Genomic DNA, 16,730 nt, shown 5'->3' with positions numbered 1-16,730 from the left:
TCTATATTTCTCTGAACCAGTACGCTAACCCCAATCATAACATTAACGACATTACTGAGAAAACCAGCATCATTAAGCCATTCCTGCAATAAAGAATGACTATCTCAAAATAGTAAACACACGTCCTAACAAACCGACGAATCAGAAGCCTAACCCCGCCCCTACCTCCACAACAGCCACTCCTCCTTCCCCTCCACCTACATCCCTCCCCACAGCTAATATGAGCCCCAGACGTACTCGTAGCAGAACACTGCAAGTCTCCAAACATACCGGTACACAACCTCCACAACAACAATGGTACGTACTCTTTTCATTTTCATACATACACCAGGCATTCCATCATACAAACACTATACTTACATTAACTTATATTTACAGATAACAACCACATAACGTGCATACACAAGAGAGGTGCCGCCACCAACTGCTCTAAAAACAAACCCTGTCTCGCAGTATATATAAAACTTACTGGAGTACATCAATAGTTGAACTGTACAGTACTCAATTTTCAAGAAAACAAATTTTAATAACAAGAGTTCTTACAACACATCAATATAAAGTATATCAGCCATAGAACATTCTCGACGATCACCTAACACAACTAAATTTGCACAACAACCACAAGAAGATTGAAGAATGAGTGCTACACAACATGAACTCAAATTTTAATAGACGTTTTTAAAATATATACTATGTTTTAATGTGTTATAATTTTTCAAGTGTTTTATACTGTGGCCTAAATGTTTTAATGTGTTTAAAGTACTCATATCCATCTACACTAAATAGGTTTTAGTTTATTGTAACCATCACCACCACCTTTAATCACAAATATTTTAACATAACAATACTGCAATATATTTTACTTCCTTTCTTCATTAGACATCCGGATGATCTAACGTAACATCTTTTTAATTTTGTCTAATGACTATAAATGTTATGTACTAGCTGATGATGGCCATGATAGGCCGAAACCGGTACTAGTGTAATAATTCATTCACAATAAATAAGTAGTGATCGGTGGAACACTTTTCTTGTCTATAAATTGAATCCAATCAATACGGAAAATGAAGCTTATAAATAATAAAACATGAGGTGTGTGCGATAGAATGAATCACACTGATTTCTCAAGGTTTTGATGAGAATTTTTATTTAAGGAATACATTTTTGACACCATGTGATATGACACCATTCTTCAGAACAAAGATTTGAAGCACAGCAGCTATAACGGAAGTATGGCCACAAATATATTCTAGAGTAAAAAATAAATGCAACTTTTCATTTCAAACTGCCATATTCGTAAACAGCTGCAATGATCAAAATTTACTACCGAGCACACTGATCTGCAACTTACAAGGATACTGTCATTTTCTTTCCAATTTATAATAACTCTCACTGAAGACGGTCTTAGGGCATTGATGAATTCAGTTTTAAATCACCTTGGAAAATTGACAAAACGTACATAAACAAGACTATAATGGACCTGATGGAATTTAAATACTAAATATCACAGCTGAACATGAACTTTTGACTTGTCTGTTACTTCTTTCCTGTCCTTGTCTGAGTCTTCTTGGGGGGTGACCACCTTAAACAGTGAGTATCAACAACAAGACGAGGTCTCTTGAACTGGGAAGATTTTATGTGTTCATCAACGAGTTTCGGAGTGACACAGATAACATGCTGCCCTTTCCAATACTTGACCATGTTCATCGACTGTAACGTGGAGATTATATCCGTTTGGGTGATGCTGGTCATTTCACTGAAAGCAAAGGAGAAGTTACAAAAGTATATTTGTAAAGAGTTCCCTAGGATATTATCTAATACATAGAGATAGGAACAAACATAGGGAGCAACACTCACTCCATCTCATTAGGATCCTGAAAAACTAGTCTCTGAATAGAAATTCTAAGTTCCCAAGGAGAGAATTAGATATTTTTCCACCAATAGAGCATGTCAAAAAAACCAGATCAGATGCAAGGCTTTTCAGGCGTTTGCTCTATTAACCAGCATTTTGTCTTAGGTCTGACACTAGACTCATCAGAGTGGGATGTGTCAGACCCTACCCACTGATGCTGGGGTGTATGCAGGTGAACTTATCAGAAGCCCTATATAACAGGCATATGGGAGATAAAACTCCACAATGGAATTATTGCCCGCCTAGCAATTCCGAATGGAAATTCTAAGTTCCCAAGGAGGGAACGCTGGTTAATAGAGCAAACGCCTGAAAAGCCTTACATCTGATCTGTTTTTTTGACATGCTCTATTGGTGGAAAAATATCTAATTCCCTCATTGGAAACTTAGAATTTCCATTCGGAATTGCTAGGAGGGCAATAATTCCATTGTGGAGTTTTATCTCTCGTATGCAGTTATCAGACTGTGCCTCCTATATAGGGCTTCTGATAAGTTCACCTGCATACACCCCAGCATCAGTGGGTAGGGTCTGACACATCCCACTCTGATGAGTCTAGTGTCAGACCTAAGACAAAATGCTGGTTAATAGAGCAAACACCTGAAAAGCATTACAAACTAGTCTCTGTCAGGAGGGTGGGCATCCTGCTAACTACTAAACTCTCTGGACAGATCTTCAGTCTTGATGTGGGAAGTACACGAACAGCCTTTTGTGTGTGAATTGTTTTCCTAATGTGTTTCTTACCTTATCGTGTGCGTACTTATTGTGCCCACTCTATTTCCTGCAGCAAATAGCCGATGATGTCTGGCATAATGAAAATCAATCAATCAATCAATCAATCAATCAATCAATCAATCAATCAATCAATCAATCAATCAATCAATCAATCAATCAATCAATCAATCAATCAATCAATCAATCTCTATGATCTGCATTTAGGACAGATTCCCTATCTGTTGTTTTCCTAGCCTTTTCTTAACTGATTTCAAAGAAATTGGAAATTTATTGAACATTTCCCTTGGTAAGCTATTTCAATCACAAACAAATATTTGGCCCAATTTGTCCTCTTGAATTCCAACTTTGTGATCTTTCCTACTTTTAAAGACACCACTCAAGCTTATTAGTCTACTAATGTCATTTCACGCCATCTCTCCACTGACAGCTCATCAGTTGGTAAACAGCACACCTACCAAGACACATGGCTAGTGCATACTGTGGAGGCCACTGCGTAGGCTACTTGAAGAGTCCATTATTGGACATAATAAATGAGTTAGGTTCAAAAGGACATTTATAATGTCCAATAATGGACCAACTATATTGGTATTATAAATTTATTCATTCGGGACAAATATTTCAGGTTCCTTACGCGAATCAACATCTGTATCAACATACCACTTAGTCGAGCAGCTCATCTCCTTTCTCCCAACTCTTCCCAGCCCAAACATTGCAATATTTTTGTAACACTACTCTTTTGTCAGAAATCACCCAGAACAAATGGAGCTGCATTTCTTTGGATTTTTTAAGTTCTTGAATCAAGTAATCCTGATAAGGATCCCAAACACTTAGTGCCATTTTCTCCTAATCCAGTTAAACCTGGTATAAATGAGTTTATTTCATTTCTTTAGTATATCGTGTGTTCGCTGTACTTCGCAAACTATAATTTTACACCTTCTCATTACTCCATTGTTGCAAGTGCTTACGTCATCTTTTTATCGTAATGGCTAGGTCATATTCGAGGCTGAATGACGCCAATATCCTTGAATTTGCAGATAATTAAACAGTAATAATTACCTACTTTTGCTGAAAGTTATGTGGGAAGTGACACAGACACAGCTGCCGCGAGGACCTGACATGGACAAAAGTTACGTGTACAGTGAATAACTTTGTGCTATGCTTCATGAGTGAATTGCAGCACACACATCATATTGATATCAAATTATTCAGAATTAAATGTTCTTTCTTTCAAGTCTAAGAGTAAAGAAGAAAGACGCAGTAATGTCGGATCTTTCTGTCATTGAAAACCATAATTTATTTCTTTAATTTATTTTCAAAATTTAATAATTTTTTTTACTTTACCAATAACATGCAATGCTCATAGTTTCCTGTATTAGTGTGATTTATTTTATTTTTATATATGTTAAACTGTTTACGTGTTGATTTTCTGTAATTTGGTTGGAAAATAATGGAAATTAGTTTGAGCTCCTTCGAGCAAACCCCTGCATATAAGCTAGTGCGAAAGTGTTAAACCTGCGCCCACTTTCTCCACCAATTTCTGACACTCGTTTAGTTTAAACAACAGCTCGCCTGTTTAAACTAATGATGCCAAGTCTGCGCTAGCATTGACTGCACTGAACGAATAGTCGAAGGCATGGTCGATTGGAATGGGCCAGTCAGAGCTAAGTAATTCAATGACCAACATTTTTGTATTAATATCAGCTGTTTGTAGCGAATTAATGCTATTGGACGTAGTGAATAAAGAAGAAATTTGGCAGGATATTATTTTACCCATTGTTGTCTACAATTTCTTGGAAAGCCTTTTATTTCTTATTTCTCTCGAACATGATTTACCAGAAACAAGTACCGCGGGACTAATACGTGTTTTTTGATGTCCGTGTTATCCTACGGAACACACGGGAATGTTGAAATATAAAATCCTAGTCTTTTAGCAATATTTCTCTCCTCAGAAAATCAACATTTATGAATTTCAAGTAAACAAACTCCAACCATGTTCAGGATCTATCTCCTATTAAAATCCTATCACCCTCGGCCGGGATCAATCTCGCAAACCTCGGATCCAGCAGATAGACCACTGAGGATGCATTATTTGGAGATTCTATACTCGTTTACTTCGCGCTATGTAGTAGCTGGCAATAGTTACGATGAAATATTCTTAACTATAATTTATTTTATTACTAGTTTACTAGCATGCACGAAATACTTTATTTTTCTGATCCCATAAATATTTATTGAGCATAGTTTATATTTTCTTAAGAGCAGTTTGACAAGACAAACACACTATGTAAGTCCTGTAATATTTGATCAGATTCCGAAAATCCTGATCACTTGAAAATAAAGCTGTGGTATCGTACGTAACCTCCAACAATGTTGTTTTCATAGTTTCAGTATTTCTCCACCGAGTAGAACTCCTTCAGTCTACAGCATCACAGTTATTCGACATTTTCCGAGTGTAGCCTGTGATCACAGTCAGGACATTTCGTTACACTTCGGTGCTGTAAATGACAAGAATGTTTCTGCGATGTGCTCTGTCTGTTACCTCATCAGCCCAAAGGCTAACTATGCGGTTACCGATGGCGACGCCAATTTGAGGAGTAAAGTAGTAAATGTAAGGAATTTACTCAAGGAAAACACAAATTTTCTTGAGAAATACTGAAAAGTCCCCGATCTTGATGCTTAAAGCGTTGTCTTTAGCACAAGAAGATAAGCAGGATGTGCATGTGATCTGGATTTCAATAGTTTTGTTAATGGACTTGTTCTTGAACCTGGACTCTTTATGACGTTAACCACATCAGGGAAGATGAGACAAAATGAATGACGTGATATATGATAGTACGAAGGGGGCGCCATGCTGAGTGGTGCAGACAGGTTGAGGCGCTGGCCTTCTGAACCCAACTTGGTAGGTTCGATCCTGGCTCAGACCAGTGGTATTTGAAGGTGCTCAAATATGTCAGCCTCATGTCAGTAGATTTACCTGCACATAAAAGAACTCATGCGGGTCAAAATTTCGGCACCTCAGGGCCTCTGAAAACGGACAAAAGTAGTTAGTGGAACGTAGTAACAATAACATTATTATTATTATTATTATTATTATTATTATTATTATTATTATTATTATGTGCATATGGACCCAATCGATCACGCAAAGCTCTAACGATTCTGTTTTCTGAGTTGCCAAACAGCTCTCATCCTTTCCCTGTGGATCCTTTTTCGTTCTTCTGTCCACTTTGCTCCAGTCTTCTTTTTCACTTCGTTCTCTGGTTGCACTTTCCATCCATTAATTTTTTTCCTGTAGAGGAATGAGGAGGGTAAAGCCCGGTGTCCACATAGCCCACTGCTATCCGAATAGCACCAGGGGTCTACTCAAGGCTTAGTGTTGCCATCTGATGGACGAATCACCATCAACAGCGTCAATGTCTCCACTTCGTATAAACATGGCAGAGAGGTTCGGGATTGAATCCAGGCTTTTGGCACGCAATCTAGTGATTATAAATTGTATACCACCACCTCTCCGACCGTGCCAGGCAACATTCTGATGTTAAAAATATTTTCATCAACTGGATTTGAACCGACTAATCATGGTCTCGGACGATCCAGACCTGCCGCTTCAATGACCACAGTCATAAGACCAAGCACAAACACAGGATGTACAGGGCATTTCAAAAGAATACACATATTACAAAGTATTATTCTGCCCAAACTATCGATTGCTGCGCCTTGGCTCGGCTATTGGAAAAACGAATATATAGTGTAATTTTTATTAACAGCCGCTAGATGTCAGTTGTCTTCAGGTTTGCATGGTAACCGTCATATGTTTAAAATTGCTTCTCCGTAGCAGAAATAATTTTGTGTTCTCGAGTTTGCGAAGTGCAGTTCTGTGATTACAGTGTAAATACATTTCAGGCTGAGGTACCAAATTGATCCTCCGAATGGGTGGGACATTCGCAGATAGTATTGACAGTTTGTAAATACAGGATGCCTCCTGAAGGTATCACCACCTTGACAAGGCAAAATATATTTTGCCGGGTGTTTATTGGAGGCTTGCGTGGTCAAATGATCCTTGGAGCTATGCCGGCGGAAGCATCTGCTCCTGGTAGGGCCACCCAAGCCGGACAGATCTAAGGTGATGATCCAGACTAAAAGTGATACCCTGGTCCTCCAGGTTGGGGGTTGAGCGTAGGGTTAACTCCCCTACCTCGTAAAAAAACAACTGTTACGGATACCTTAAGAATGAATAAAGCAGGACCGGAAAACTTGGTGACGAACCGGCGAGAAAAATGGCTAAAGAGAAGGAAAAAGGATATTATATTAGCAACGTGGAATGTTAAGACATTGAAGAGACCTGGCAAGTTGAAAGAATTAAGGAATGAAATGGATAAGTATGGAGTGAAAATAGCAGCTCTACAGGAACTAAGATGGAAAGGGCAAGCGATGATGAAGACTGGACAACATATCTTTATTTACAGTGGAGAAGAAGCAGGCAGTAATGGCACAGGATTCCTCATACATAAGTCAGTAAAGCAAAGCGTGATCAACTTTACACCAATCAACGATAGGATGTGCTCTGTGAGAATTAGGGCAAAATTCTTTAATGTAACTGTATTTTGTGTGTACACTCCTATTGAGGAGGCAGAAGATGAGAAGAAAGATGCATTTTATACTAAATTGGAGGAAGAAATTAATAAAGTTCAAAGACACGATGTGAAAATTATCCTTGGAGATTTAAATGCAAAAATTGGAAGAGAAGAGGTGTACAAACACTTAGTAGGAAAAGAAAGCCTGCATGATGTAAGTAATGATAACGGATTGAGATTGATTGACTTTGTGAGCGGAAAGCAGATGATAATTAAAAGTACTTGGCATTCTAGGAAAAACATTCACAAGGAGACCTGGATTTCACCAGATTGTGTGACAAGAAATCAAATAGACCATGTTATCATAGACAGGCAACATGCATCAGATATTATGGATGTTACAGTAGAAGCTGCAGAGGTGCTGATGCAGATACAGACCACTATCTCGTTAGAGTCAAGTACAGACAATAAATAGATTTGGCAAGAACGGAAAAAGTAAAAAGAAAGGCAAAGCACAATATTGAAGGTCTAAAAAATGAGGAATTGCAAGAGAAATACAAAAAGAAAATGGCTGAATCTTTGGAAATAAAAAGGGAATTATGGGAAAAAGGAGAAGTGAAAGATAAATGGGAAAACAACTATCAGTGAAGTTGCAGATAGTACCCTGGGAAAGAAGAAATTGGTAAAGAGAGCAGAATGGTTTGATGAGGAATGTTCAACATTAATCCAAGAGAGGAATGATGCTAGGAACAGAATGCCTCAAAGGAGAACAAGACAAACAGTAGAAGAGTATAGAGAGAAACGAAGAAGAGCAGATAAGGTATGTAGATATAAGAAAAGAGCTTTTGAAAGAAAGAAAATCGAAGAACTGGATGAAATGAAGGATAGAAACGAGGTACGAAAGTTCTATGAAAGAACAAAAGACCTTAAGAGAGGATTTCAACCAAGAGCTGTTTTCTTCAAGAATAAAGATGGAAACCTTCTGGGTGATAAAAGCAAAGTGCTTGAAAGATGGCAGGAGTATTTTTACGAGTTACTCAATGGAAATAATGAAGATGATACAGAGGAGGAAAATATAAATGTTGATGGGGAGGAAAGAGAATTGGAAGAGGAATCAGTAAAACAACCAGACTTAGAAGAGGTCAAAGCTGCAATTAATGCATTAAAGAATAATAGAGCCCCAGGTGAAGATGGAATGGAGTCAGAGCTGTTGAGATATGGGGGAGAGGGAATAGAAAAGGCTGTTTATGAATTGATTAAGGAGGTTTGGACAAAGGAGGAAATACCCAAGGATTGGACATTGGGTATAATTTACCCAATACATAAAAAGAGAGATAAGGCAGTATGTGGAAATTATCGAGGGATCACCTTGCTGGATGGAACGTACAAGGTTTTTGGTAAGGTACTAGCCTTAAGATTGGAATTATGGATGGAAAGAGTATTAGGGGAATACCAAGCAGGCTTTAGAAAACATCGCTCTACTCTGGATCAGATATTTATATTACGACAAGTGCTAGAGAATTTGCCCAAAGTCAATGTGTTTTGTGCGATACCCCGATCATCTGTTTACGGCCCATTCTTCTTTGATGGAAACACGGTTAACGGTCAGCAGTATCTCGCTATGTTACAAAACTGGCTGTTTACGAGGCAGCACGAAGACAACTTCATTTTTCACTGGAGTTGCCAAGTGCGTGAATATCTGAACGAAACTCTACCGAGCCGTTGGATTGGTCGTCAAGGAGCTGGCGACTTAGCATGTCTCAGCTGGGCTGCACGGTCACCAGATTTGACACCCTGTGACTTCTTCCTGTGGGTTTTTGTTAAAGACAACGTTTATGTACCACCACTCCCACAGAACCTGGAAGAGTTGAAGAACTGGATCCGTACTGCCATAACATCAGTGACGAAGGACATGCTTGCCGAGTATGAGAGGATGTGATATTGTTCGGGTCATTGATGGAGGACATATTGAACATCTGTAATGTGAACTCGAGAGGTTTGTAAATACGTGCGTAAAGTTTCATATTCGTATGTCTTACAGTTTAATAAATATATGCATTCGAAATACGTATATTCTATTTGAAACACCCTGTATTACACCATTTATGTAGGAATATTTTTATGTTTCACATTAGAGTATTCATGCCACCAACAGTATATATGGAGAATGCAATTTAAGGCCTGTGGTCCCCGATGTTAATGAGAAAAATGCCTTCTGCATAATATCTTATTGCTTTTGGAGAAATAGCATTACTTGGCGTTTTAAATAAAGCCTTCTTTGATACAAGAGAATCCTTGCTGTTCACTTATGAATTATAAACCCATTGAAAATCACACTTATATCCGATTTTCCGAAACTGTAAACTTCAATAAATTCTTGCATTTTTCTAATGCTAATACTACATTCTAATTTTAGTATGTTTTCTATTTAAGTACTGCAGTACTGGTAGTCAATCCTTCTACTAAGAAAATCACAGATACGTTAATAGAATGTCAAGAAGGTTGAATATAAACAGCAGTTTAAACCTACAATATGGAAGGTTTAACTCTGAACCAAGTTTAAAGTGATACAAAGTTTAAACCAATGTGGGGAAAATGAATGTTAGTTTAAATTCAGACCTAAACCAGATTAAAATAAACCTAGTTTAAGCTCATTTGGAGAAAACGGCCCTTATATGCCTTCTCCTTAACATCCTCACTACAACACCTACACACCCTCATAACCATGTACAGAGATATGTACCCTCTATTTACAATAGCAATGTATGTGATTACCCCAATGAAGATCTTTCCTTATATTAACACCTAGGTACTTACAGTGACCTCCATAAGGAATTTTCACGCCATCAACGCAGTAATTAAAACTGAGAGGACTATTCCTATTTGTGAAACACATTTATCATCATACCATTGCCTGCTGTCCATCTCACATTACTGAGGTCATTTTGCAGTTACTCACAATCTTGTAACGTATTTATTACTCTATACAGAATAACATCATCCGCAAAAAGCCTTTTCTCCGATTCCACTTTGACACAAGTGCGATAACAGGTATAACTTGAAAACAATATTCTCTCGCACATGGGTGACTAATGCAGATATTGAGCTCGAATTATTATGGTTATTATTATTATTATTATTTTACGATTGTGATTATTATTATTATTATTATTATTGTTACGGAGTTTTCCCTGGTAGGTAGAGGTGAAAGAAGGTGCGGGTGTGAATAGGTCTCCAGCTACGAAAGCAAAATTAATTTAAAATTTAACAAGGTTATATTTTCTTTTCAAAAACAAACAAGCATGGCAGGTACAAAGTAGCAAATCAAAAAGGGTAGTTACAATATTTACAGGAATTGGGCTTTGCGCCCTGATTTTACACTGCTTGGGCAATCAGCTCAGTTTTACCCCAAACACGAGTTTTAACAGAGGGGCAGAAAACCCCATTCATACCTAGGAGCCCTTGCTCCAAATTACACAGAAAAGCCTCCACGAGGCATACAACACTCAATTTTCAAAAGAGCCACTCGCTCTCAAAATTTAAGCCTCTCCCAGGCCACACCAAACTCCACCTTCAAGTTGTCCTCACTGGACATAGACACAGGGGTAAAATACCCAACCTACTGAGGTCTTTTAAATAAAAATGGGCAATTACATGACCTCTAAAATAACAATTTGAGAGGAGGCGATCTTGCACTCCTAATACACTCGTTTTTAAAAACCTAATCTGGCTCTAGGCCACTAATGCAAGGGCTAATCCCATACTACCGAGGTGACTTTAGAAAAGAGCAATTTGTTTTACATTAACGAAGAATAGGTTGAGAAAATAAGTTCACCTCAAGACAATGTGAGTGGGAGCTCGAGAGGGTTAGCACTCTCTATCCCAATATGCAGCTTAAAAGAGAATAGAAGAAAAGATCGTTACATTTTAGGAAAAGGTTACATGGAGGAACGCTTCGCACCCGCCCCGAGAGTTAAACTGCTGAGCTAGCAAAGAAAGAATTTATTAATCGGCCATTACCTTATTGATGACCGCTGCCGAGGAAAGAGGTGCTTCCCGCCTCCTGCTATGTACTTTATACACTGAAAGATGGAACAGAAGTGGCCCGGAGACCCTAAAATCAGCAGTTTAAATACTCTCGCAGAAGGTTCTAGGCGTTAGGGGAATGAAAACACCCTCCCGCGATGATTTTATTGGTAGATCAATAAACCCCCTACACAATACTAAGAAGAAACACATAATTGGTGGAAAATTAATTCAAGAAATTCGGGATAGGCTAGATTTAAAACAAGGGGAAAGAAGGGGTTAATATTGCCAACTTAACCAAAGACTGAAAAAATTTTTAGCAAAGAACAAACATTTGAAATAAAAATTTCTCCAACAAAATAGTTCTTTGACTCCGCACTAGGTTGCACTATTGTTGATCTTCAGTAGTGTCCTCTAGAAGAGAAAGTTCACACTTCTTACTTCAAGCGAAACAAAACCACATCAAAAATGACACAGTTCAAAAACTCAAAATTTTCCACGTGGTGACATCTTCTGAGAAAGTAGAGAATTAATAGCGTAGATGAAGTTCAGACTTCCTCCAGCAGAGGCGTTTCAACTGGCGCACATTTTAAATTAGCGGAGTGGAGGTGTACCGCCCGGTACAGACCTCCCCCCCCAAAAGTTCCTCCCGGGGTGACACATGAAATTGTTTGAAAACAAGGTCCAAGTTTTGATGTAGATATGGATATTAATTGCCAAAAAAATTTATAAGATTTTCTTAATTTGGTTTGATTTAGTTTCAAAATTTTGTTGTTGCAGATGAAGAATAGTTTTTAAGTTTGTAGAAGTAGAATTCTGAGGATAAACTTTTAATACTTAAAAGTGATGAAAAATTTTGCAATGTCCACCAAATATTGCTGTTGAATTCCCGAGTGTAGTCATTGCTTATCGTAACTGTCCATGTAGTTGAGGTTGATGAAGTTGGATGGCCAGACCGGCCGTTGCAGCTTGCGTCCAAAGGAGGCCGCTCGGACCCCTCAAGTACCCTGAGATACCGCTCGCCCGCACTATGAGGGGAGCAGAGGTGTTGAAACACGCCGCGCCCGCAGTGAGCATATACAGGCTGCGGGCAAGTAGCAGGTCGTGCGCCGCACATCAGCCTTGGCCGGGAGGAGAGCTCCGGCTCGCCGTGCACATGTCGTCCTCGCTGGGGCCGAGGGGGCCCTTCCTCAAACCCAATTGCGGCACGGCGCCGTGCGGCTGCGGGGGCACTGAAACATTAAAGCTAGGCGGCAGAATTGTGTTGGACCATCATGTTTCTTTTGAGGGCACAGGCATGTAGAGAGATTGAGGGGCCAGCGGCGTGCAGATATCCATGGCATTTCATCTAAGCCAGCCACTGTGTGTAGTGGAGCAGGAGACGGGAGCGTGGTAATGGCCGTGGCAAGGACAGGATGGCAGTTTAACAAATCGGGGGAGGTTTCACAGAAATGCTTACATATAAAATAAAATAGAAGGAGCAGAATGCCTTAAGAGTGGAACTCAAAAAAAAAAATATAACCTTCATATTCCTATCAAATTATATGAAGCGAGTTGACACAAAATTTACACCGGTTTCACCTGGGACAGGTGAACCCTAAATATCCTCTCGGTGGCTGGATTGCTTATTAACAATGTAACCGGCGTAAGAAAATCGAGAATGATGCATGGCCCATGAAATCTGGGGGCAAGCTTGCCCGCGGGAACAAAATTCTTGACCATCACCTGGTCACCTACCTTCAAAGTGGTGGGTCTCCGTCCACGATCATACTTTTCCCTAACCTTTTCATGAGATACCTTAAGATTGGCTTTAGCCTTCTTCCAAAGATCTTTAATATTATCCGGATCTATTGTCTCGGGTAGAATGTCACTCAGAGACCAAAGGTTAGAGAGCGGCGTGTTGGGAACAAACTTGAACATCAAGGAAGCTGGAGTGAACTTATGAGATTCATGAACCGCCGAATTCAAAGCAAAAGCTAACCAATGCAGGGACGTGTCCCACCTGGAATGATCTTCATGATGATAGGCAATAAGTGCGGACCTGAGATTACGATTAACCCGTTCAGCCAGAGATGGTTGAGGGTAATAAGCAGAAGTAGTTACATGAGAGATGGATAAGTCAAAACAGAATTTACGAAATAAGTTAGATGTAAAAGCCTTAGCATTATCAGATACAATATATTGGCACGGACCAAAAGAAGCAAAAATAGAATTTAAGCAAGTAATGGTAGACTGAGCGGTAGCCAGCTTAGTCGGAAATAACCAAGAAAATCTGGTAAAACCATCTACACACACAAGGATGAACTTGTTGGCATTACCCTTTGACTGGGGGAATGGTCCTACATAATCAATATACAGGCGTTCCATGGGGCTCGACGCTTGCTGAGAAGACAAGAGGCCTACCTTGGTGGACATGGTCGGTTTACTAAGCAAACAGGATTTACAAGCCTTTACTAGTTCACGGATTTCACCGTCCATACTTTTCCAGATGAACATTTCACGAATCTTTTCACGAGTTTTAAAGATACCAAGATGCCCTCCTAATGGGGTCTCATGATAATACTTGAAGATCATAGGTACAAGAACCGCTGGAACAACAACTTTCATCATCTTATCATGCCTCGAAGGGCAACATAGAACACCATTCCTCAGAACATAAGGGACAACATGTTCCCCAGAAGAAAGGGTTTCCATTATCGGAGCCAGCGTCGGATCTTCACGTTGGTATTTCTCGATATCCCTAAAGAGCATGGGAGCATCTGTTAGGATGGCATTAACCTTAGATAGTATGGACTCGGAAGGTGATGAACTGTCGACCGGTTCGTGGGTCTCGATGTCGTTAGAAAACATACGGCTGAGTCCATCAGCAACAACATTTTCGGTACCTCTGATATGTCTAACATCAAACTGGAAGGCAGAAATACGGATGGCCCAGCGGGCTATACGACCAGTACGACGCGGCCTACCTAAGACCCAGCTTAAGGTTTGATTATCTGTCTCCAGGTCGAATTTGACATGTTCCAGATAGAGACGGAACTTCTCTAAGGCGAATAAGACTGCCAAACCTTCGAGCTCATAGATGGAATACTTGGTTTCTTGAGCCGACAATGTCCTAGACGCATAGGCGATGGGGCGCCTCCCTAGTTCAGTCTCTTGAAGAAGGACTGCAGCTACCGCTGCCGACGATGTGTCGGTTTGGACAATGAATTTCTTCGAGAAATCAGGCATAGCAAGTACAGGGGCATTACAAAGAGCTAATTTAAGGTCTTCAAAAGCGGCTTGTTGAGAAGGTCCCCACTCGAATTTGATGCCTTTCCTACGAAGAAGGTTTAATGGCGCCGCTCTATTAGCGAAGTTAGGAATAAACTTCCTGAAGAAATTCACCATACTAATGAACCTGGCGATACCTTTAATGTCCTTGGGAGGTTTAAAATCACGGATGGCCTGTGTTCTAGAATGATCGACTGCTACACCATCCGGTGACACAATATGCCCTAGGAAAGACATAGAGGGCTTAGCAAAGGCAACCTTGGACAACTTAACAGTTAACCCAGCCTTACGAAGGCGATCGAGAACTTCTCGCAGATGATCTAGATGCTCTTCAAAAGTCTCTGAAAATACGACGACATCATCCAAGTAGTGATATAAGTACTCAAATTTGATGTCGGAGAAGACCCTATCTAGCAGCCTAGTGAGTACAGCTGCTCCCGTGGGGAGCCCGAAAGGCACGCGGTTGTATTTGTATAAATTCCAGTCCGTGGCAAACGCTGTAAGATGTTTAGACTCTTCGGCAAGGGGAATTTGATTATAGGCCTGATTCAAGTCCAAGATAGTAAAGAACTTGGCCTTACGAAACCATGAAAAACAAGAATGAAGGTCGGGAAGGGGCACAGATTGTAACACCACCTTCCGATTGAGAGCCCTGTAATCAATGACAGGCCCGAAGCCTCCTTGGGGTTTCGGGACTAAAAAAATAGGCGAAGAATACGCTGACTTAGAGGGCCTAATAATACCGTCCTTCAACATCTGATCGATGATTTCTTTTAGAGCCTTCATTTTAGGTGGAGATAGCCTATAAGGTGGAAAACGGACAGGAATCGAATCCGTGACCTCAATTTTGTATTCAATAAGGTCAGTAACACCAAGAGTATCAGAGAACACCTCGGGAAACGACTGACACAATTTGCGAATACTATCAGCCTGCTCCTCAGGTAGATGTCTAAGGTCTAACAACATCTCATCCTGGGTAGGCGAAATAGAAGAACATGATTCAGAATTACACTTTAATAGAGGGATATTACAATTCGAGGCAAATTTGAAAGTGCAAGACCTACTCTGAAGATCGAGCACAAGACCAGTGTGAGAAATAAAGTCCGCTCCCAATATAATGGGGCAAGACAAATGCTTGGCCACAAACAATTTAACTTTCCATGTGAATTGAAAAATACGAATTTTGACATATAAGGAACCGAGAATTTCTAATGGAGAGGAATTAGCCGAAACGTATTGGATCGCCGACAGACAATAGTTAGGAAGCTTACAAACAGATTTCAATTTTGAATACCAATCAGCCGAAATAATAGAACAAACACTACCTGAATCTAAGAGAGCTGTTATAGGCTCGTTATTTAACTCAATTTTGAGAAAGGGGACCGGTGCGGGGGAATCCGCCGCAATCCTAAGACACTCTTTGGGACCTTCAAAAGATGAATTTGAAAATTGCTCGTTCCCTGAATTTACAACCTGTTTACCCGGGGCTGAGTCTCGGGAAGATGGATTAGTCGACTCAGCCGAAGCCACTAGTCACTTTTTATTATTGGCATAGGTGGAATTTGCACCAGAAGTTGAGCAGGAGGGGGTGCTATTCGAATTGGGACAATTCTTGGTGATATGTGAGAAAGCCCCACATTTAAAACAGCCTTGTGATGACCCGGCTCCATTCCTTGTCCCACTTGACTTGATCAGTGGACACTTGTTGCGCAGATGGTTAGGCGACCCGCAAGCATAACATTTACGGGGATTGACTGGTCGGCGAGGTGGAGGCCGAGTATTACTAAAGGAAGGCGGGGGTTCTTTCGCGACACACAAAGAATCGGCGTATCTAACTCCTTCCGCTGAGACGGTCAATGCTTCAAGTTCAGAGAAAGTTTGCGGGCACGCCGCAAAACACAAATATGACCTGTAGGGTGGTGAAATCCCTTCCACAATAGCTTGTACAATCTGATCCTCAGGGAAATGAAGAGCAAACACCCTAGTATAAAACTTAATGTCCTGTATGAAATCCGCCAGGTTTTCATCCAAGCGTTGTACACGGTAATAGTACTTCTGAATAAGGGAGGACCTGGCCCTAGCCGGGATGAAGTTAGCTAGCAAATGGGCATGGAAATCCTCAATAGATGATTGCTCGGCAATGGCTCTTACGATTTTATCTGAGAGAATACCAATAGCATACGGATAGATAATTTGCAAAATTTGACATGGAGAAAGA

The 16,730-nt window shown here is 40.1% G+C and overlaps 1 protein-coding gene across 2 annotated transcripts in view; it reads right to left on the bottom strand.

Annotated features, from left to right (window-relative positions):
- Positions 1-207: 207 nt before the first annotated feature.
- Positions 208-16,730, bottom strand: part of LOC136879058 (histone acetyltransferase KAT8) — a 141,801-nt gene continuing 125,278 nt past the window's right edge. The window contains exon 8 of one of the 2 annotated variants that reach the window (XM_067152797.2): positions 208-1,756. In XM_067152797.2, the coding sequence (XP_067008898.1) occupies positions 1,537-1,756 (220 nt within the window). In that variant the 3' untranslated portion in view covers positions 208-1,536. The remainder of the gene's footprint in view (positions 1,757-16,730) is intronic. The other variant, XM_067152796.2, reaches the window with a different exon arrangement.

This window comes from Anabrus simplex, chromosome 8 (genome assembly GCF_040414725.1).
Source record: "Anabrus simplex isolate iqAnaSimp1 chromosome 8, ASM4041472v1, whole genome shotgun sequence".
Classification (NCBI taxonomy): domain Eukaryota; kingdom Metazoa; phylum Arthropoda; class Insecta; order Orthoptera; family Tettigoniidae; genus Anabrus; species Anabrus simplex.
Note: the sequence above shows the minus strand (reverse complement) of the source record. Positions and strands in the feature narration are given on the sequence as shown.